The sequence below is a fragment of the Aquarana catesbeiana genome, linkage group LG06 (genome assembly GCF_042186555.1).
Source record: "Aquarana catesbeiana isolate 2022-GZ linkage group LG06, ASM4218655v1, whole genome shotgun sequence".
NCBI lineage: Eukaryota > Metazoa > Chordata > Amphibia > Anura > Ranidae > Aquarana > Aquarana catesbeiana.
The window spans coordinates 244,257,231-244,280,171 of NC_133329.1; the positions used below are offsets into that span (position 1 = coordinate 244,257,231).

At 41.0% G+C, this 22,941-nt stretch overlaps 1 protein-coding gene across 4 annotated transcripts in view; it reads right to left on the reverse strand.

The window, feature by feature from the left end:
* Positions 1-22,941, reverse strand: part of HECW2 (HECT, C2 and WW domain containing E3 ubiquitin protein ligase 2) — a 479,776-nt gene that overhangs the window by 329,633 nt on the left and 127,202 nt on the right. For all 4 annotated transcript variants that reach the window (XM_073633114.1, XM_073633112.1, XM_073633113.1 and 1 more), the window contains one exon: positions 6,554-6,864. In XM_073633114.1, coding sequence (XP_073489215.1) covers positions 6,554-6,842 — 289 coding nt within the window. In that variant the 5' untranslated portion in view covers positions 6,843-6,864. The remainder of the gene's footprint in view (positions 1-6,553; positions 6,865-22,941) is intronic.

Consider the following 22,941-nt stretch of genomic DNA (forward strand, 5'->3'; position numbering starts at 1 on the left):
ATAATGGGGGAAGGGGGAGGAATAACAGAGGTAGGGCAAAGGGAAGTAGGAACCAAAGACCATATCATGAATATCATAGACAGGATCCGTCCCCCTGGAGAAGAAATAATGACCATCACGATCATTACTCAGATTATCAATACCCTCAGAGAACTCCGGTTCATACACAGAACAGGTTCTCACCTCTTAGAGAGAGAAGATTTAATGATGACCCATATTCCAGATACCCCTACTCTGACAGGGATGATGGATATCATATGAGATCACCATTTAATTACAATCAGAACCTGCCAGGACCATCCTTGAGGAAGGATTTTCACAAGGAGGGGGAAAACTACTCAAGAAACCCAAATCCGGGCGCGGCACCCGAGGGGGGTGGCGCGCCAGGAAAAAGAAAACGTGTCTAAAAGACAGTGGCATTTTTAATTTGAGCAACGTAGAACTAACAAAAGCCGAAAAATCAGTACTTGATAAAGGGCTGAAATATGTACCCCCAAAAAAATTAAATAAATTTTCAACTTTCATAGATGTACATAAATACATCAGGAAGTTGAATATCCAAAGATATATCATGTCCAATCCTATCAAACCTCGGACTATTGATATTACATCACATGCTGTCCATTCAGGCCTAGCTAACCCATCGCTGTTCAATCCTCCTTGTTCAGTGGCACCCTCTATTAAAGTATTTCGAGATCTGGTCCTTAAAGATCTCGATAAGCTACCAGATAAAAAAATATATAATGATCCCAACCTAAAAATTGGGCTTAAATCCCTTTGTGAACGTAAAAACCTTGTCATTCGTCCAGCTGACAAGGGGGGTGGGATCGTTATTCTCGATAAAGCAGATTACCATACGGAGATGATGAGAATTCTTGGCGACACAGACACCTACCTTAAACTAACTAAAAACCCTACATTTGAGTTTAAGAAAATTTTGGTGGACTTGATAGACACTGATTCTCAGCTGGGAATTCTCGACAAGAAGGAGAAAAGTTTCCTTGTCCCAACTGCCCCACGTATTCCTATCATTTACTACTTACCGAAAGTCCACAAAAATGTCACCCAACCCCCTGGTCGCCCCATTATAAGTGGCATAAATTCTATAACATCCCGTATCGGGAAATATATCGATTTCTTTCTCCAACCGCTAGTGAAATCCACACCGTCTTACTTAAGGGACACTAAGGACACTATTGCCAAACTTGAACGTGTCACATACAGTGAGGACCTTATTCTTGCTACAGCGGATGTTAAGGCGCTTTACACTTGTATACCCCACAATGCAGGTTTTGAAGCGGTCCACTCTTTCCTGTCCAGGAATGGTACAATTCCAGGTACTCAGAAGAGGTTCATTATGGATTTATTGTGTTTTGCCACCAAACACAACTACTTCTGGTACAGTGGAGATTTCTACCTCCAAAAAAAGGGGGTAGCGATGGGGGCAAAGTTTGCCCCTAGTCTGGCCAATATATTTATGGCCAAATGGGAGGAGGATGTCGTCTATGCCCTAGACCCTCCGCAACTGGTGTTGTGGGCTAGGTACATCGACGACATCCTCCTCCTATGGAAAGGTAGCATGGAATCTCTGGACGATTTTATACGCTTCTTGAACAACAACCAGATCGGGATAGAGTTGACCTATGAGGCCAGTCAGTCGACCATTCATTTCCTCGATCTAGAGATTTCAGTGGTTGACAACCACCTCACCACCAAAACTTTTTTCAAGGCCACCGATCGGAATGGGTACATTCCGATCGACAGCTGCCATCACGCAGCATGGCTAAAATCTATTCCCCGGAGTCAGATGTTGCGGATTAGACGCAACTGCTCAAAACTCACCGATTATTTCAACCAAGCTGATGTGTTGAAGTTGAGATTTATTGATAAAGGGTATGATGCATCTGAGATAGATGAAGTGATACATAATGTCGCCTTAGTAGATAGGAATTCACTTATCTCTGAACAACCTAAACCCATTGTAGAAAATAAACATAAATGGTCCTTCCTTACGAATTTTTCTACTCAACACAAACAAGTTAAGGATATCTTCCGTAGGCACTGGAATGTTCTGAAAAACGATATCGTCCTTGGACCAGTGCTCCCGGAACAAGCTGGGGTGATCTACAGAGGGGCTATGCCCCTTAGGGGACAAATTGCACCCAATGTAACTGACCCCCCAGTTGTCCCTTCATTTTTCCAAAATATGAAGGGCTTTTTTCCATGTCGAAAATGTAGGGTGTGTAAATACAATACACTTAAATCTCGGAAGATTGATACCTTCAGATCAACCATCACGGGGAAAGAATATTTGGTTAAACATTTTGTTACATGTTCCACGAGATACATCGTATATCTCATCACTTGTCCTTGCGGGAAGCAGTATGTGGGGCGGACTATTCGTACTTTTGCTATAAGGGTCAATGAACATATTAAATCTATTAAAAAGGGACGTACAAATCATAGTGTTCCCAACCACTATTTAGTTTGTCACAATCGAGATCCTACTGGCACTAAGTTTCAAATAATAGACAAATTTACCCCCCACTGGAGAGGAGAGTCATGCATAAGAGGAGTATCAAGGCTTGAAACTTTTTGGATTTATCAATTAAGATGTTTCACGCCATATGGGTTGAATGTTGAGTGGGACATCAATTCATTCATCAATCAATCTTGATTCTTTCCTTTTATTCATTTACTCCTAGCTATACTGATAATATTATTGGTTGAAATCAACCCCATGTATGTTAGGACACTTTTGTGGGTTTATTTTCAATTAATATAAGGTGGCCCCTTACATATAGAGATTAGTTCTACCATTAACATTATGCTCAAGAAAAATAAAATTTTTTTTATATATATTTTTTTTTATAATTTTAAATTAATTAGAGAAATACTGTTAATATTGATTTCTAGCATGGTTCCCTGTTCCTTCCAGGGACATTAATTACATATGTGCCATGACTTGATATAATTTGAGATGAGTATTAAAGTATATATATATGTATGCATATTTAATGCATATATGTATATATTTAAGAATAAGTATAATGCTGCCGTAATGCTTACTGACTTCCAGAATTGATAGTTTAGTTTAATTAACGGGGTATCCAATTACACTCCAAGTCTGGGGTCTTACTTCTACTATTGCGGCAGAGTATAATGATAGCCGTAATTTTATTTTATTTTAACTTGTACATTTATTACTTCCTTCCTCTATGACCCTTTTGGAACGCATCTGCGCTCCAACAGCCTCCGCGATGTGTGTTTTACTTTCGGTATAATACAATGATGTATACCTACCAGCACGTCAGACGTTACCACATGATGTTGGTCGTGTGTACGTCATACGGCGTTGGCTCCGATTGGGTGATTTACTGAGGAACGCACTCTCTTGTTCAATGAGTGCGCATAGCGTGACGTTATCCACATCGAGGCTTGGTGGGTAGAGGCGGACCCAATATTTCGTCTCCCCATTGGCTAATTTCGATAACACATGACTAAGGTTGGAACGCACGCCATTGTTTCAGGAAGTCAGCGTGCACAACGCTGTAACAGCTGTTTTTAATGGATTACTATTATGTATGTATAAAAGCGTGGAGGTGGCAGGACAGCATATACCCCAGCCGAAGTCTTTGTAGACGAAACCGGTCGGGTTTTTTTGCTGTACCCAGCCACCTTTACCACGCTTACCAACTTTTATCTACTTTGTATTACCCGAATCGATTCTGCTAATTTTAACTTTGTTGGACTGTTTGAGGATCTTGAGTGATCTAATAAATGCTATTGGAAAAATAGTTTTTTTGGATTTACACCATGTGGAGGTTCCTTGTTTTTTCCTCACATATGGTCCATGCATGCTGACAAAGACGGAGACTGCGGAGACCTTTTTGGGCGGATTCCTGGCCCCCCATCTGAGGGAGAACCCTTCCGGAGTACAAGCCATCCTGTCACTGTCATCCATCATAAGACAGTACAAGCCTAGTTGACTCACCGCCAAAGGCCTGTGAGTCCATCAAAGTCGGTAAGAGTATTCCATCTTTTACTGAAAATTGGATAGTTCCTTGTGATGCCACCCGCCTGGGATTTAATTTGGGCCAACCACACCGTATAACATATGGACTAATATGTTTATATTGTTTATTTGGGAGTTTCATCCATTTGCATTATGGACACTTCTGACACTATATATTTTCTTTATCACTGATAAGTTTGGATGTTGTAATCAATATTAACCTTTTTATACTTTCAGTTTTTTTTTTTTTGATGTTTTCTGCTCTTCCTAGCGAGATAGAGCATCTTCTTATTTACACGAGTGATGATATTGGATGTCATATCCATATTCACGGCACTATCTAGCACATATAGGTTTTGGATTAGATGAAGTTATTGGTTTCTTCAAATGTAAACAGGCTTCCTTCTGTCCTACACCCTACATCTGTTTCATCATCATAGCGCTACACTTTTTATTTAGTTAATTTGCTGACTTGCCATCCCTGTGCATCAAAGTGCATCGAGCTGGCAGCGGAGGAAACAGGCAGCTGCGGAGAGAGCAAGAGCCACATAAGCCGATGCTTCCTTTCTAGCGCCAGCTTCAGTAACAGGCGGAGTGATACTAAGTGCACTTCGCCTCGGACCTTTCTAGAAGCCTGGAGACGGAGAGCGATGCTAGCAGAAGCTGGAAGGGTAAAAGAAGGTCAGTGTATTAAACACATACACTGTGCTTTTGCAATGGTCATATTAGCCCGCTTAAAAGGGTTAACAACTATTAGGCTACTTTCACAACTGATCCGTGGGTGCAGCACAGTGCACCTGTGGCTTTCCTGTGGGTTAGTTGCACTGAGCCATAGACTTCAATTATATCCTGCGGGTTTGGTGTGCTTTCTGAAAGTGCATCAAAACTCCTGAATGCAGGAATTCTGATGTGTTTTCAGAAAGTGCACCACACCCGCCAGTTATAATTGAAGTTTATGGCAAAGCGTAGCTAACCTGCAGGAAAGCTGTGCTACACCCGCTGTGCGGGTAAACCGCAGCACATCAATCTGAAAGCAGATTTATAGAATCTCAGGCCAGTAAGAGCGCGTTTACATTTGCAGTTTGAGGGGCAGTAAAACCCCATATTTGAGATGTGTTTTTATCACACACACACCCAACCACTGGTGTAGCCTCAGGGGTTGCAATGGCGACCCCCCCCCCCCTCCTTCCCCCCTATGCTCCAGGGGGACCCTATGCGACCTTCCTGTCACATTCTGTTTTACACTGGAACAGGAGGGACGGCGGGGGTGGCATATACAGGACCCGATCACCTCTATTTTCATCCTGCAACTGCTGAAAGTCGACTTCTCCCATCCCGCCGGCATTCAGCGACTGCAGGAGGAAAATGTTCATTATGCTATTCAAAATATTAATAAAATAAAATAAAAAATTTGAAATTCTGAACTATTTTATTTCATTATGGCCTGTGACCGGTTACTAAATCACTTAAGTGGCCTTTGCTCTTCAAAAGGTTGAGCACCTCTGCCTTAAAGCATTTATCCACGTAAAGACCAGGATTAGCAAGAGATTTCTGGCAAAAGCATGGCGAGTTACCTTTTTAGGGGTCTTTGACTTGTATTTCTGTGTTAGATAAGAAATACTGCAAATTGTTTGCTGGCAACCTGCTCATTGATTGCAATTGTGACTACGTTCTCTCAAATCAGAGATCAAAATAGCAAGGACTAATGCGCAAAAACCACAACCTCTTATATGTGACCCTAAGCAAAAATAGTAAATAGTGGTACCAGATAGAAAGCAGCCAACATAGATGGGTGCACTCAACACCCCATTCTGTCTTAGTACTCAAATCAGAGATGTTACAACTGCTTTAATGTCTTAAGAACAAGGTCCAATTGCCAGCTTGCTTATACTATATACAACAAAGGCATTAAACATGGCCAGTGGCAGTAGGCAAATCCTAAACGTTTTGTACAAAGCTTTAAATATAATTAATTGTAATTTGTTATACACAAAGGCCCTTCGGTATTTTCATGGAAGCTGAGGGCTCTCACAGTGGGTTGATTAGGCACAATTTGTTATATCACAATTTTACAAAATCTCACTGCAAGTAGTTCACTGGCGCAGTAATTGACGGTTTCCCCCTTCTTAATTATTTTTTAATTTTTATTTTATTTTTTGGTTTCCCCCTTTTTTAATGCAACAATGTAAGAGTTGTTTCTGGATTCGTTAATATGTTCTAACTGTGCCACACACCATGGTCTGCTTTTCACAAAGATGTTTGAAAAGGTGGGATGCTGGTATAATTGTCCAGATAATTGTGATATCCCTGATTTAAAAGGGGGGGGGGGGCACTGAATCCCACACAGTGGGGGAGGGGTATTATAATCCTCAATGACGACACAATCTGCTAAGCTTTTTTCCACAGAGCCACAGATAACAAGTCCCAGCCTTAGGACCACCCACTCCAACGCATTTCATAGTCATAGAGACTTTGTAGATACTTGTTATAAGCAAAGCATTGAAACACAAAAAAGACATAAAAATGAAGTACAATTACCAATGTGATAAAGACCAATCCAATCAGTGGGGTCCACTTCTTCCTTTATATCCCAGAAGATGATAAGTTCCTGAGACTGACCAAGTATATATTCATACATGCTGGCTGTCAGGCTGGAACGACTGTCAGAGGTTACCAGGTCAGTGTCACTGTTGGCTCGCTGAAAGTTCAAGTTCTCAGTCATTGCACTTTCAGATGCAAAACTTTGGAGATTCTCTGGACCCAGTGTATAACGAAGTTGTGGGTTACGCTGTCGTAGGAGACAATGTTCTCGAGCAGAACTGGCCATGATCTATAGGTCACTCAAAAATCTAGAAAAACAAGAGAAGTAGATAAAGTTACTTTATTTAAATGTAATAAAATAAATCTTGAAATTAATGTGGACAACAGCTTGTATTTTAGGCTTATTTGAAATAATCTCACCACAGTGTATCAGTGTTTAAGATAAAAGAATGTGTTTTAAGGGTCCTATCACACGTGGGCACTTCACTCTGTTTAGCAGGGGATCCAAGAGAATATCACCTACGGAATCAGAGCTGATCAGGACAGATGTCAGTTTTTTGACATGCAAGCCTATTCAGTTTCTGTGCACATTTTGACAGGAAATGTGGTTGACTTATGATGGCTCTATAGGCGGCCAGATGTGTCTGTTTACATCAGCCTACCTCCAATTCTTCACGTTGAAGTCCAAAAAACAGGAAAGGATGCAATCACTTTTTCCTTTTTTTTTCCAGATCTGGACAGATTCAGTGGTAAGTGGAAGTAAACGGACACAAGTCCTTTTACATTTGCCTGCCCATAGACCTGCATGGAGCTCCTGATCAGATCCACCTGAAAAGCTGGTGGTTGTGATGAGAAACCCCACGTCAAAGACACCAAAATTATATGAAATCTTTTATCCATATGAGGTATATTTTTTCTCAAATCATTAAATTCCAGTTGGCTCTTGTATTGCAAAAAATATAGCACAGAAATAAATTGATGCCAACAATACAAGTTGCATGCCTAACAAAGGAAACTGTATATTTCCATGCGAATAACCACCTGTCCTAGCAGGCATCATCCCTTTGTGCTTCCCCTACATAAATAAATGCAGCGCTAAGTGTCATTAACTATGCGTTTTTCTGTGGTTAAACAAAAATATAATCAAACGTTTTCAGTGATTATACAAACATATAATTAAACATATCACCTTTCATAGGTAATAAGGATGTTCATCTGAAAAAATGTGATGGTGATTCAAAAAATATAAGTGAAAATAAACAACAAATTATAAGTGCAGGTCTATGGGCAGGCAAATGTTAATGACACTTAGCGCTGCATTTATTTATTTATCACATTTTGTATACGGGTATCATACTGGTGATGCTGGCTGCTGATTTACACTTTTAAGAGAAAACATTTTTTAGTAGCGCAACAATACTTTTCTCTCTTTCTTGTTTACACTTCCCCTACATAAGTTGTTCTTTATAGACCCCTAATAAATTTCTCATGGTTAAATACCTACCCGCAGCCCGATCCCAAAAGCTTCACAGGATGGCTGTAAAACCACAAAGAAAGTCTGTGCAAACACCAGACATGGCCACACAATGAAGTTCACTAAAAGAGGGAGGAAGGGAAGTATCAGTAGCAGCGCTTAATAAATATTTAACCCTATCTGTCAATATTCTCATATGATCCAAATGTCCATAAAACAGTACAGCTATGTGGTTCATGTACAGCTTAAATTCAATCAGGGTTCCCATCACCACAACCCGTGAGACCTCTCCCCTATGGTAGTGAACTCACCAGAAATCCTAAGACAATGCACTTGTATTACAACCTGTGCTTTGCATCAGGAGGCGTCCTTCCATCTGATTGATGGTTCCTGTAGACAGAATCCAGCCAGCAAGGTCAGCAGCCTCCTATAGCTTTGAGATTGTTGCTTTGTTAGACAAATATCATTACAAATCTGTAGACACCTTTAATTTACAAAGATGAGAATTTCTGCCAGATGAGATATTGATCCCAACAGAGGTATTCCATAACCTGATTTTGAGATGGTTAACCAAATATTCCTTGGGCCACATGCACCCTGGGCAGTGAGCATTTTGGTGCAGGCAAAAGGCATGGATCTGGACTGAATAGCTGCTATGGATCTGCCAATACAGGAGTGGCTAGCTGGATGCTGTCTACAGGAACCATTAATCAGATGGAAGGACGCCTCCCGATGTAAAGCACAGATTGTAATACAAGCGCATTGTTTTAGGATTTCTGGTGAGTTCATTACCATAGGGGAGAGGTCTCACGAGGTGTGGTGACGCGAACCCTGATTGGATTTAAGCTGTACATGAACCACATTGATGGACTCTTTTATGTTCTTTAATTGAACTATGGACATTTGAAACATATGGGAATATTGACACATAGGGTTAAATATTTATTAAGCGCTGCTAATGTTATATCTTAGATTTAACATATGTGTGATGAATTGTTTAATCTATAGTAGCTGCTAATCGTGCTAATTTTATATATACACTAGAGAGAATGCTATGAGCGCTGGGAGAGAAGCATCTTTTAACACTGGTTGAATGATTTACTTTTTGTGATTTGGGTACTTAGCAAACAGGTTGCATTGAAAGGGGTAGGGGATTTAATAACGATCAAGTAAAAAAAACAAACAAACAAAAAAACAAACAAACTTGTCCTTTCAGAGCTTTAGTAAGAACTGTTGCAGAATCTGGCTTACATTTATGCATAAAGCACAAACTACTTTTCAGTAAAAAGGCATCAAAAATGGTTAATGCATACTGGAAAAACCAATGAATTTAGAACAAAACAGAAAAATTGCAACAGTTCAGCAATAAAAGGAACCGCACACAATGACAGTGACTACTCTAGCACCACCTACTGTCGATTAATAATAAGATGCAGTTTAATTTATTTATTACAGGTAATTATATACCACGGCCAATTTTTACGCAGCGCTTTACACATATATTGTACATTCACATCAGTCCCTGCCCTCAAGGGGCTTACAATCTAAGGTCCCTAACTCACATTCATACATTGACCTACTAGGGCTAATTTATACAGGAGCCAATTAACCTACCAGCATGTCTTTAGAGTGTGGGAGGAAACTGGAGTACCCAGAGGAAATCCATGCAAGAACAAGAAAAACATGCAAACTCCAGGCAGGTAGTGTCGTGGTTGGTATTTGAACTCACGATCCTAGTGCTGCTAAACAGAAGTGCTGACCACTTAGCCACTGTGCTGCCCTTTTTCTGTATATCACTATAATTAAACTTTGATTTAATTTCCAGTGGCAAAGGATACATACCACAGTACTGCAGCCAAAGCTTGGGCTGACCGACATATACAGGAAGGTACAGATGATTATTAAGTAATTGCCCTAATAATATACATGAGAAAAAAAATGCTTTTTACAGTTTACCTGAGCTGTTTTGGGCAGTCCTAGCTAAAGGATGCTTAGGATATAGCAGATGGTCTACCTTACTTTCTCTCGTTCAAATGTTTTATTGAAAAGATCATCAGATAACATTACAGGTAATATATATAGAAAAAAGAAAAAATACCATTGTGTTGAGATAAGTATAGTACAGATAAGGACAATACTAGGTTAACATGGCCTATCCAATGATAATCTGTGTAACTAAAATCAAATTAAAGCAGTAAGACAATAACTTATCGAGCTGTTTAAGAGTCAAACTTATGTACATAAACTCAGTCTATTCAAAATATACAATCAATAGTCACTCAATAATAGGACATCATGTTCATCCTACTGCTGAGTTCCGGTCTAGTTACATCACTTGTAGTAGGTGATGCTGTCCAAACACAATGGAGGGTACCTGAGAGAAAGGGTAACATGAGTAAGGAGAGGAAGGAAGCACAGAAAAGAGCAAGAAAAGACAAGAAAGAGAGGGGGGAGAGAAGTAGGGGTCCTCGAAGGTAGAGCTACTCCCAAAATGATATTGATAAGAACGTACGGTTGAGTCCCTTCTACCATGGCAAAAGTATCCATTCTTCGAAGCCTGGCAGCAGACGGTGTGTAATCCATGGTTTCCATAAATTGTCGAATTTGCCAAGGTTGTCCTCATCCAAGGTTTCCATCTTTGCGTGTAGCAGAGTACGGTTCATTCTGTGTTTGGTCTTTGCTATATTCAATGTAGGTGATTTCCACGCCTTAGCTATGGGCTGTTTCGTGGCTGTTAAGAGCTGAATGAGTAGTTTATGTGTTAAAGATTCCGGTCTCAGGTTTAAAAGGAACATTGCTGGGTTTGTTGTGAGGGATCATTCAAACATCTCCCAGGCAAGCATGAAAACAGCTTTCCAAAATCCTTGCGCCACTGGACAACTCTACCAGATGTATATGTGTGTACCCAGTTCAGAACAACCGCGAAAACAGAGAGCCGAGTGATCGGGTGCAAACTTGGCAATTCTGGCAGGGACTAAGTACCAGCGTGTAAGCACCTTGTACGTAGCTTTAACCGCCATTACATTTGGTGAGGAAGACTTTGTTGCAGAACATATCTCAGACCATTCTGCAGTTTCAAAAGTGCGACATGGGTCATTCTCCCACTTAGCAATATATGAGGGTGGATCTGCATCTAGTTTAGTGAGCAACTGGGAGTAGAGTGTTGAAATTAGCCCTCTAAAGTGTGGATTATACAAATTTGTTCAAACTGGGAAAGTTGGTTCAGGATAGCATTTGTATTCATGTAGAGGATAAAAAAAAATCTTTATTTGTAGATAGCAGAATATTTCAGATTGGGGGAGCCCAAAGGACTCACATAGGTGTGAAAAGGGTAGAAGTGATGTCTCCGAGACCATGTTGTATAGGCGGATGAGGCCGGCTGTGGAAAAGCCGCAGGAGATTCCCAGGCTGGGTAGAAGGCGGGATTCCTGAGGAATGAAAGGAGTGGGTTATGTGAAGACTGTAGTCCGTATGTGGATTTATGACTGTCCCATACTGATAGAGAATGTTTAGTGATTGTGTTGATTAAATTCTTACACGCTGCTAGGCGTAGCCATAGAAGATTGGATACTGAGAAGGGCTCACAGTCAACCGCTTCTATCGCAACCCATAGAGGGATCTCTTTTGTAGTGTGATATTTAGACAAATGTGCCAATTGAGCAGCCTTGTACTATGTTGCAAAATTAAGAAAGCCCCCACGCAAATTGGGGAGATATAGGGTGTGTTTAGACAGTCTCGGTTTAACTATTCCCCAAGTAAATTGTGTTGTTCTCTGTTGTATGATTCTTAAAAAATGAGCAGGAACAGATTTCGGGAGGACTCTGAACAGGTATAAAAATTTAGGAAGTACTGCCATTTTGATTATGTTAATTTTCCCGAACCAGGAAAGTAGGAGGGAGGACCGTCTCATCAACAAGTCCGTAATCTGTTTCAACAGGGCTGGATAATTGGCTGCAAATAGACCAGAAGTAAGTAAGAAGTAAGGAAGACGATGCGGAGGCCATGTAAAAGGAAGTGCTGCTTGCGCCATACGTAACTCTGCCTTGGTAGGAGAAATATTTAGTGCCATGGATTTCTGGACATTAACATTAAGACCTGAAATAGAGGCAAACGTTTTGAGAATGATCATAAGATTAGGGGCAGTGATCTGCGGGGATGATAGAAAAAGGAGGATATCATCTGCAAATAAGCATAGTTTGTGTTGATATCCACCTAGTTCTATGCCGGTGATCGAGGGTTTAGTCCTAATCCGTTTCTCTAAGGGTTCTCTAAGGGCAAACAGGAGGGGGGGAGAGTGGGCACCCCTGACGTGTGCCCCTCCCTATATTGAACTATCTGATTTGTAGCCCACATATTTTATGTATGCTCTAGGCTTATTGTATAGTGCAGAGACCCATTGCAAGAAGTGAGGGCCGAAGCCCCATTTCCGGAGGGTGAAGTACATATAGGACCAGGATATGGTGTTGAATGCTTTTTTAATGTCTAGTGAAAGAAAGCAGGAATGAATGCGGCGTGTTTTGGCAGCATGTGATAAGAGGATCGCTAATATCATTAGCTTGACAAACAGGTATGAATCCTACTTGGTCCCGGTGAATAAGATTTCCAAAGAAGCTGTTTACCCTGGAAGCGAGAATTTTAGCTAGAATCTTGATGTCCAAATTCAAAAGGGAAATAGGATGATAGTTCGTCCAGATTGTGTCATCTGTATGGGGTTTGAGAAGCATAAAAATGATCGCTGTCAGAGTTTCCTGTCTAAAGGAATGTCCTACAAGAAGGTGTTGGCTAGAACAGGGGACAAGGGTTCCGAGAACATAAGAAAACAGAGAGCAGGGAATCCATCAGGGCCGGGTCTCTTATTTATTTTCCACATTTTGATAGTATTGGACACCTCGTCAGCTGAGATAGGACCCTCCAGCGTTTCTAACTGTATTTGAGATAGCGATGGGAGAGAGATGGGAGAAAAAAAGTCCTAAATCCACGCTCAGATGAGTATAGAGTAGCTAGATGTGTAGCTAGATGTGACCTTAACTTCTGAAGTATCCTAACTGGGTTGCTGGAATATGTGTCTGTGCATACCTTAAGGTGTATGGGTTTAGAGGGTTTGTGAAACGACATAAGTGTACGAGCCAATAGAGTGCCTGATTTATAAGATTTATTGTAGTAATTATGATGGGTTCGCTGTAGAGTTTTATCCGCCGACTCTGTGAGAAACAAATCAAATTCCAGTCTAACCTTGTCTAGCTTAACCACTTGTATAACGACGACAGCAGGTCGGCTCTCCAGCACGAATCGCCGTAGCTGTACGGCGGCTCGCGCAAGCGCTGTTGCAAGCGGGCGCAAGCTATGGGAGCGTGCCCGCAGGTCGGGCAGACTCAATCTCAGCCGGTGACCCGCGAACGCCTTGTACACAGGCAGAACGGGGAACTGCCTATGTAAACGAGGCATTTTCCTGTTCTGCCTAGTGACATGCCAGAGATCTACTGTACCCAGTGATCGGGAACAGTGATCTCCGTCATGTCCCAGTAAGCCCATCCCCCTACAGATAAAAGATGCTGAGGGAATACAGTTAACCCCTTGATCGCCCCTAGCGTTAACCCCTTCCCTACCAGTGTAATTTTTACATTGATCAGTGCATTTTTTTAGCACTGATCAATGTAATAATGTCACTAATACCCAAAAACTGTCATTTGGGGTCAGATTTGTCTGCCGCAATGTCGCAGTCCCGCTAAAAATCGCAGATCGCCACCATTAGTAGTAAAAACAATTAAAAAAAAAAAAAAAAGGCCCTAAATCTTTCCCCTATTTTGTCGACGCGATAACTTCTGCGCAAAGAAATCAATATTGTGCCATGCTGTCCACCTCCCACATGGTGGATCCCGGGAGCGGGGAGAAGTAGGACTGGATCGGGAGACCCTGTGGATTAAGGTGTTCTAAGGATCCCCCCTGTTTCTGCGATCTGCTGGCTCAATTTCTGCCCATCGGCCTGAAGCTGTGTCCCCGTTAGAAGCTTCACTAGAGTAGGTCCATGGACAGCAGAGAGATCACATGTCCATCAAGCTCAGCATCCAGCCATGCCCAACGCCATTGAATCTTCAGGATCCGGATCTGGGGATCTAAAGCATCCTCGCTTGTTTGAGCTTTGGTGATCCTTCTTTTGACTCGATTGACAACTTGCACGAGGCTGATCTGTGGCGTGAGTCCTCCTGGCCCTGTGGAGGATCCACCAGATGCAGGTCTTGGAGGGTGTTCTGCAAGTTGTCCGCAGATCGACATATATGTTTGGAGCCTTGATATGTGAAAACACACAGCAAAGGTGAAGCTCCATTGGTAGGTTATTTGGTTGTGCTGTAATATTTGAACCAGGGGCCCGTCATTTGTTGATGGTTAGTTGAGACAAGTCGGCAAAGAGTTGATAGTTAGGTTCTTGGAAAGTCAGAGACTCTCTTCCTCTTGCTGCAGCCAGAAGCTGTTCCTTTGTACAATAATAATGGAATTTAGCCCTGATGTCACGGGGCGGGCCCTCTGACTTTTTGGGGGTCAAGGCCTTATGGACTCTGTCCATCTCGAGACATTCTACTGGGATGGCTGGTTGTAGTGTACTGGAATAGAGCCATCATTGTAGCTTGTAGGTCTATCACGTATTCAGGAATACCTCTTATGCGTAAATTAGAGTGCCTCGCACGGTTTTCATAGTCTTCTAAACGGACTGCAGCATCAGGTTTTCTTCTTTAAGGTTTTCAATCTCTGCTGTGTAGTTCAGGGTATAATTCTCTATATCATCTACCAGTGTTTCAAGCTCTGTCATGGGATGTCCTAGTTCCCTGATCTCTTTAGTGAGGCGATTGGTTATATGGTCTGAGGTGTGCTTTAAAGCCTTTTAGATCACTTGTTCTATTTGTATTAGTATTGCAGGGGTGTACCGTCACAAATGGCGACCCATCACATTTCGTTACCCGCTGGAGTGCGCATGCGCAACGCCGCCATATGCGTTCCAACACTTTTACGACAGTTGTAAGACACCACTTTGCAACAGGGCACCTTGCGGGCTCGCTTTGCTCGCCATGCTTCGGGCATGGCCTCGCTTCGCTCAGCATTATTATAATCTATCTCTATGTCCACTTGGATGGTGGCGCTTGAACCTGGACTTAGGGGTGGAGCCACATAATAACTGCGCAAGAGCAGTTCAACGTTAGTTCCGTGGTGTCTTACAACCATCGTAAAAGTGTTGGAACGCATATGGCGGCGTCACGCATGCGCACTCCAGTGGGTAGCGAAATGTGACGCTACAGGGGGATGCCCTTTCACCCTGGGAGGTATCCTGTGAACTTTCAGGGTCAAAATCATCCTCCTCTGAGTGAGATTGGGATGGTGGTGTTGCCTTTAAGGCTCTCACATTGCCGTGCGTTGAGGCTGAGGAAGATGGCGCTGGCAAATTTTTAGCTGGAGCACAGGCCAGTGCATCCTTGACGGGTTTTGTCCTAATTTTTGGCCGAGGACCGCCAAGTACAATGCCGCTGTGACTGGGGACGCTGTGCGGAGCTTCAGGCAGACATGTCTGCTCTGCTCAGCTCCACGCATGTATGCCCCTGGTCTACCTTACTTTATATACATATACTTATTATTGTAAACAAGCAAAGTGCAGCGCTATAAGTATATGACATAAAAAGAAATAAAGACCCACCAAGTGACATAACATCAATCAGTAGATATAAATGAACAAAATCAATCAATAATATACAAGGAAAATATATATGTGACATAAAAAGAGATAAGGTCCCATCAAGTGACATAACATCAATCAGTAGATATAAATAGACAAAATCAATCAATGATGGACAAGGAACTTAGATCACAGATGCATGTGAAAAAATATAAGAAAGAGTCCAGAAAGAACCATGGAATTATATTGAGTCCATAAAAATAAAAAAAACCCCATCCAGGAAAGATGTGATACGGAGTATTAGTAGATAATCCACCAAGGAGTGTAGGAGTAGAGTCTGCTTACCGTACGGCGATGACTGCTGTTACGGCAGTCTCGCCCAGCATAGGGATTATGGTCTCCCAAAACCAAAAGGTATAAAGCGGGACCAGTAGCTTTAGCAATCCATCATAACCGGAAATAGAAAGCAAAACACATCCATAGCGCAATAACGTATGATAAAAGGTTTTAATGGAATAAAGGAATTGCACTTACAATTTAGTAGAAAAAATATAGCATGAGAGGTATTAAACACAGCGGCGGTGTCTCCGTGTACCGCGATTCACTTCCTGTACTGCAAAGCCCATCCGAGAACGTGATGATATCACCGTCGTAGGCTCCTCCCTACGCGTTTCGTCACAATAGGACGTCGTCTGGGGATTGGCCGGGTGACAAGTCATCACGCTTGGGCATATAAATACATAGGAAGCGCCATTTTGACTATTGGCAAATGTGATATGTATGATGGAAATGAATCCAAAGGGGCCATATTAACTTCTGGCCATTAATAATAAACCTATGTGAAATCAGGAAGTAACAGGAGGCAAGATCGCCATCTTGTGTCTCAAGAGAGACAAATCCCTCTGCAAAACAGGTTTACACCTCTTTCACACTACTCAGATCCCTATTTTGAGGATAACCCAGTTATTTCTCGGCATCCTAACCAATTTAGAGGCCCCCCTAGAGATGACTATCAGGACTCCCCACACAACTATCTAGAACCTAATCAGACTCGTTTTTTTCCCCAGGGCAATCACAAAACCAAAAGGGGTTACGACGAAAGAGAGGCATCAGAGGGGGGAGGAGGCTCAGGTCCAAAAAAAAGAAAACAGTAGACATTAGTGGTGTCTTCAATTTAAGTCAAGTTCAACTTTCTGAAGGTGAACAGAAGGTTCTTAGTTTAGGTCTCAAGTTTGCACCTCCACATAGGTTGAATAAATTCGAAACTTTTATCGATATACATAAATTCATAAGGAAGATTAACATCAAAAGACATTTCATCCTTAATCCTATCGGTAATCGAAGTCAGATTCTATCTACCAACACACCTTCTTCTGTAGTTAACCCTACCGACTCTAACCCCATGGCAAACACAAATGGTAATTCTATTAGACACACTAATTTTTCAAATGCCTCATTATTCAACCCCCCAGGCTTTACCGCCCCTCCTATACAGGTCTTTAAGGAGATGGTCATTAAAGATCTGATGGCACTTAACATCCCAAGAAATAATACCAATAATGACCTCCAACACCATCTTAAACAAATCTGTGAACGCAATGAGATAGTAATACGCCCTGCGGATAAGGGTGGGGGGGTAGTCATTTTAGACAAATCTAGTTACCTGGAGGAAATGCATAGACTGCTATCGGATCGCACTACTTATTCTCCATTAGCATTCAATCCTACAATTAAATTTAAGAGAGAATTGCAGAGCCTTGTTGATAAAGGATATCAACAGGGAATCCTAAATAAAAAAGAAAAGACATACCTGGTCCCCTCAGCTCCGAGGGTACCAGTTATGTACTATTTACCAAAAATACACAAAAATTTGACTCATCCACCAGGCCGCCCGATTATCAGTGGCATAGAATCTGTCACGGCAAGGATCGGGAAGTATGTGGACAACTTCCTTCAACCCTTAGTAGTTTTGACACCTTCATATCTGAAAGACACTACTCAAGTTATTAATCTACTTGAAGGGTTTGAATGGAGAGATGGCTACATCTTAGCTACGGCGGATGTAGCCTCTCTCTATACTATCATTTCCCATCAACAAGGTTTTGAGGCAGTCAATTATTATCTTGACCAGGACTCTACACTATCAGGAATACAGAAACAATTTATTATGGCACTCCTCAATTTCGCAACAAGCCATAACTATTTCTGGTTTGGGGGCGATTTCTTCTTGCAAACATGTGGAGTGGCTATGGGCGCAAAATTTGCGCCCAGCCTGGCCAATTTATTTATGGCCAGGTGGGAAAAAGAAGTCATTGATATCAATCCCCCCAAAGAACTGCGCCTATGGAGAAGATATATCGATGATGTCCTCCTTGTGTGGGACGGAGATATACCATCTCTTCACAACTTCTTCTCCAAACTTAATTCTAATAATAGGGGCATTTCTCTGCAGTTTGAGGCCAGTCAATCGGGAATTCATTTTCTTGACCTAAACATCATGGTTGCTAACGGGCATTTAACCACCAACACACATTTCAAAGAGACGGACAGAAACGCATATATACCACTCTCCAGTTGCCACCATCCGTCATGGTTGAATTCTGTCCCTCAAAGCCAATTTCAACGTATAAGACGTAATTGCACCAGTCTTTCAGACTACCACTCACAAGCCTTGGTACTTAAACAACGATTTTTGGACAAAGGATATCTGGGGAACGATATTGACATCACTATTAACAAAGTTGCCACTATGGATTGGTCTCTGATGCTGAGTGGAAACAGAGAACATAATCCTGGGCTCACCAATAAATTTGAGTGGTCCATGATTACAGGTTATTCCAATCAGCATTAGTCTATCAAAAAAATTTTTCGGAACATGAAAGGGTTCTTTCCCTGTCGTAGATGTAAAATCTGCCAGATTAATTCCTTCAGGGGTAGAAAATGTGAAACCTTTAGCTCAACAGTTACAAGCAAGGTATACAACATAGAATCCTTTATAACATGCTCTACCCAGTATGTTGTCTACCTAATCCAATGTCCTTGCTCAAAGCAGTATATTGGATGCACTAAACGCGAGTTACACGTGCGTCTTTCTGAACATGTTGCTAATATCAAGCGAGGATTCACAAAACACAACCTTTCTAGGCACTATGCCAAATACCACAATAAAAAATTAAAAGGTACCCTGTTTTTAGCTATTGACAGAATACGTCCCCACTGGAGAGGAACTAACATGGTCAGATCCATCTCCAGACTTGAAACCAGATGGATCTTTGACATTTTATCCTCCAGACCACAAGGGTTAAACGTAGAGTGGGACATAAACTGCTTTATTAATAATGCATAAAAGCGGTTTACTACCTTCTGCGTTTGTCCCTTTACATTTGATTTTATGCCATAAGTTTTTATTATTAAGATCATATTATCAGAAATATTATCAGAAATATGTTTTAATTTTTCTTATTTTTTTATTTGATTTGTTCGACCCATGTTGGGTCTTTTTTGGGGATTAGACATAAGCTTATCTGTATCCATTTATTCGTGGCAGATGTATCTGTTGTGCCCCCTTTTCCTTCCTGTGCAAAGCCTTATCCGCAAGTCTCCTTTATTTCCACAAGATGGCGATCTTGCCTCCTGTTACTTCCTGATTTCACATAGGTTTATTATTAATGGCCAGAAGTTAATATGGCCCCTTTGGATTCATCTCCATCATACATATCACATATGCCAATAGTCAAAATGGCGCTTCCTATGTATTTATATGCCCAAGCGTGATGACTTGTCACCCGGCCAATCCCCAGACGACGTCCTATCGTGACGAAACGTGTAGGGAGGAGCCTACGACGGTGACGTCATCACGTTCTCGGATGGGCTTTGCAGTACAGGAAGTGAATCGCGGTACACGGAGACACCGCCGCTGTGTTTAATACCTCTCATGCTATATTTTTTCTACTAAATTGTAAGTGCAATTCCTTTATTCCATTAAAACCTTTTATCATACGTTATTGCGCTATGGATGTGTTTTGCTTTCTATTTCCGGTTATGATGGATTGCTAAAGCTACTGGTCCCGCTTTATACCTTTGGTTTTGGGAGACCATAATCCCTATGCTGGGCGAGACTGCCGTAACAGCAGTCATCGCCGTCCGATAAGCAGACTCTACTCATACACTCCTTGGTGGATTATCTACTAATACTCCGTATCACATCTTTCCTGGATGGGGTTTTTTTTATTTTTATGGACTCAATATAATTCCATGGTTCTTTCTGGACTCTTTCTTATATTTTTTCACATGCATCTGTGATCTAAGTTCCTTGTCCATCATTGATTGATTTTGTCTATTTATATCTACTGATTGATGTTATGTCACTTGGTAGGACTTTATTTCTTTTATGTCATATACTTATAGCGCTGCACTTTGCTTGTTTACCATACTTTAGGAGTCAGATACTGGACTTTTCCTAGGTGCTGGCAGCTTTTTTTCCCACATTAGTTTTTTGTTTTTTATATCTGAGTGCAGCTTTGACCCTAGTTTTGGTTACTATATATATATCATATACTTATTATCTGATCAATCTAATCATCTTATGTCTTCTGATTCAATAAAAAAAAAAAAAAATCACAAGGATTTACAACTCTGAGGCGTGTTATATTTCCATTGTGATGCTGAAAGCTTCCTATTTATTCATATAATATATATATATATATATATATATATATATATATATATATATATATATATATATTCATATAGTTAAAATAAAAGCTCCCCTCAATTGATCATAAAAAATATAATGCCATCCAGGCCAATTCTGGCACTCCGCTCCTACATGTAAATATCATAATTTTGCTAGAAAATTACTCGGAACCCCCAAACATTATATATATATTTTTTTTAGTAGAGAATAAAATGGCAATCTATGCAGCTTTTTATGTCACACAGTATTTGCGCAGCAATTTTTCATAAGCGTTTTTTTTTTTTTGGAAAAAAAACAGCTTCATGAATAAAAAAAAAAACAAAACACTAAAGTTAGCCCAATAATGTGAAAGATGATGTTACGCCGAGTAAATAGATACCTAACACGTCACGCTTTAAAATTGCGCACACTTGCAGAATGGCGCCAAACTGTGGTACTTAAAAATCTCCATAGGCAACGCTTAAAATTTTTTTAATCATTTTTTACAGAGGAGGTCTTGGGATAGATCTGTTGCTCTCGCTCTAACGTTCACGGCGATACCTCACATAAGTGGAATGATCTCTATTTAAATATGTGGGTACGACGTATGTATGCGTTTACTTCTGTGTATGAGCATTGTTTTTTTTTATTGTTTATTTTATTTCATTTTTTTATTTTTACACTTTCCCTTTACATTTTTTTTTATCACTATGATTCTTATTACAAGGAATGTAAACATCCCTTGTAATGTGACTAGTGCAGAACAGGTCCTCTTTATGGAGAGATGTGGGGTCAATAAGACCCCACATCTCTCCTCCAGGCTGGAAAGCCTGAGATTAAAAAAAAAATAATCTCGGCTTTCCAGCTGAGTATTCAGCTGAGTATTCCAGCAGTATTTAAAATGCCAGGTCGGACGTGACATCATAACGTCGCGCCCGGGCTTCCAACAGTCATGGAGACTGCCAGGTCCCCTGCCGCTGCCTGTAAGAATAATCAAGCAGCTGAACAGCCACTATTCTTACGGTACAGGGAATTGCCGGCTGAAAAGATCAATCTTGGGTTGATGCCTGTAGGTGCAGGCATCATCCTGGTATAACCACTGAAATGGGAGGACGTCCATTTAGGTCCACCAGGCTGGAAGTTGTTAAACTCACATAATTAAAAACTTATCAATAAATGCTGTATTTTATGCTGTTAATACTCACTAAGCCACTATGGGATTCATTTTCTGTATTCTGTAAAAAACCTGGTTGATCCTCCTGTTCTCTGTTCCTCCCTGCTGTCCATGTCTCCATTGCACCTGGGGATTCTGAAGAGTGGCTGTTGGCAGCTAGTGCACATGCTCAGATTTCAGTGAGTTTCCATGCTGAGCATTTCCTCCCTAATCACATCTGAGCAGCACATGACTTGAGTCACACATGTGGGTGTATACACAGTGATAAATGACAACCCCTCCCTCCCTCCTCCTCCATGCCAACTAATTAGCTAAACACAATGGGGTGGGATATTACATCTTGATTGATGGAGGAAGCCTCCTCTCTGTTTTTCAATTCTAAGCGCACACACACACACCAAAGGGGCTGAAGGGGTGGGACGCACAATGTTATTGCCAAAGAAGAATAATGATTAAAACAATTTAAAACAGTTTATTGAGATTAATCTTTTATTTTTTTTTTTACAGGTAGAAAATCATTTTTACTCTGCATCCCAAAGGCTTTTTTTTTTTTCTAGGACTGGAATCTCCTTCCGCTGAGGTTTCCCTGCAGACAGGCTGGGAAAGAGTTGGATCACGTGACAGCTGTATATTGAGTAGGGAAAAAAGGTACTCACTTTAACAGTATTGAAAGTATTCAATAAAATGAGGTGTGAATTGGGACTGTGTTGTGTGCCAACATCCCAGAATGTTCTATCATAAAACATGATACACAGTGGGTCTATGGGACATTTTAGGCCCAAAAGCAAAACATGTATATTAAAAATCCAATATGTTACAACAAAAGTAAACATTTCTTATAAGCATGTCCACCAGATTTCACATTGGATATAGTAATATGCATGGAGATTGTCCAAGAAAAGAACAACACGTTTTGAACTGATCTTCAGGGTGCAAGGACACTTGCATATTGTATGAGTGAGCAAGATACTTAGCCAAATGCACATAAAAACATTCCATCCAGAAAGGCACTCGAGGAAAGGAGCACACGTAGCGACCCAAGAACAAACACATACGCATACTACAGCAGAAGTTTCCTGAAAGCAGATATATCTTGGAGTCTCAACCAATCACAAAGGCTGAGATGAGTGATACTAATGTTGGATTTTCATTATACATGTTTTGCTTTTAAAAAGACCTATAAACCCATTGTATGACATTTCATATGGTATTGAAAGTATACAATTCGAATTTGAGCTTGGGGCGATTTCTCTCATGTCTATTCCAACACATTCCACAAAATTTCAATGGAAATGAACTCAGGTCCCAATTTAGTTAAAGATACTAAATGTATTGAATATGTTCTTAAAGTGGTTGTAAACCCTTCACAACAACTTTATGCTACAGGTAAGCCTATAATAAG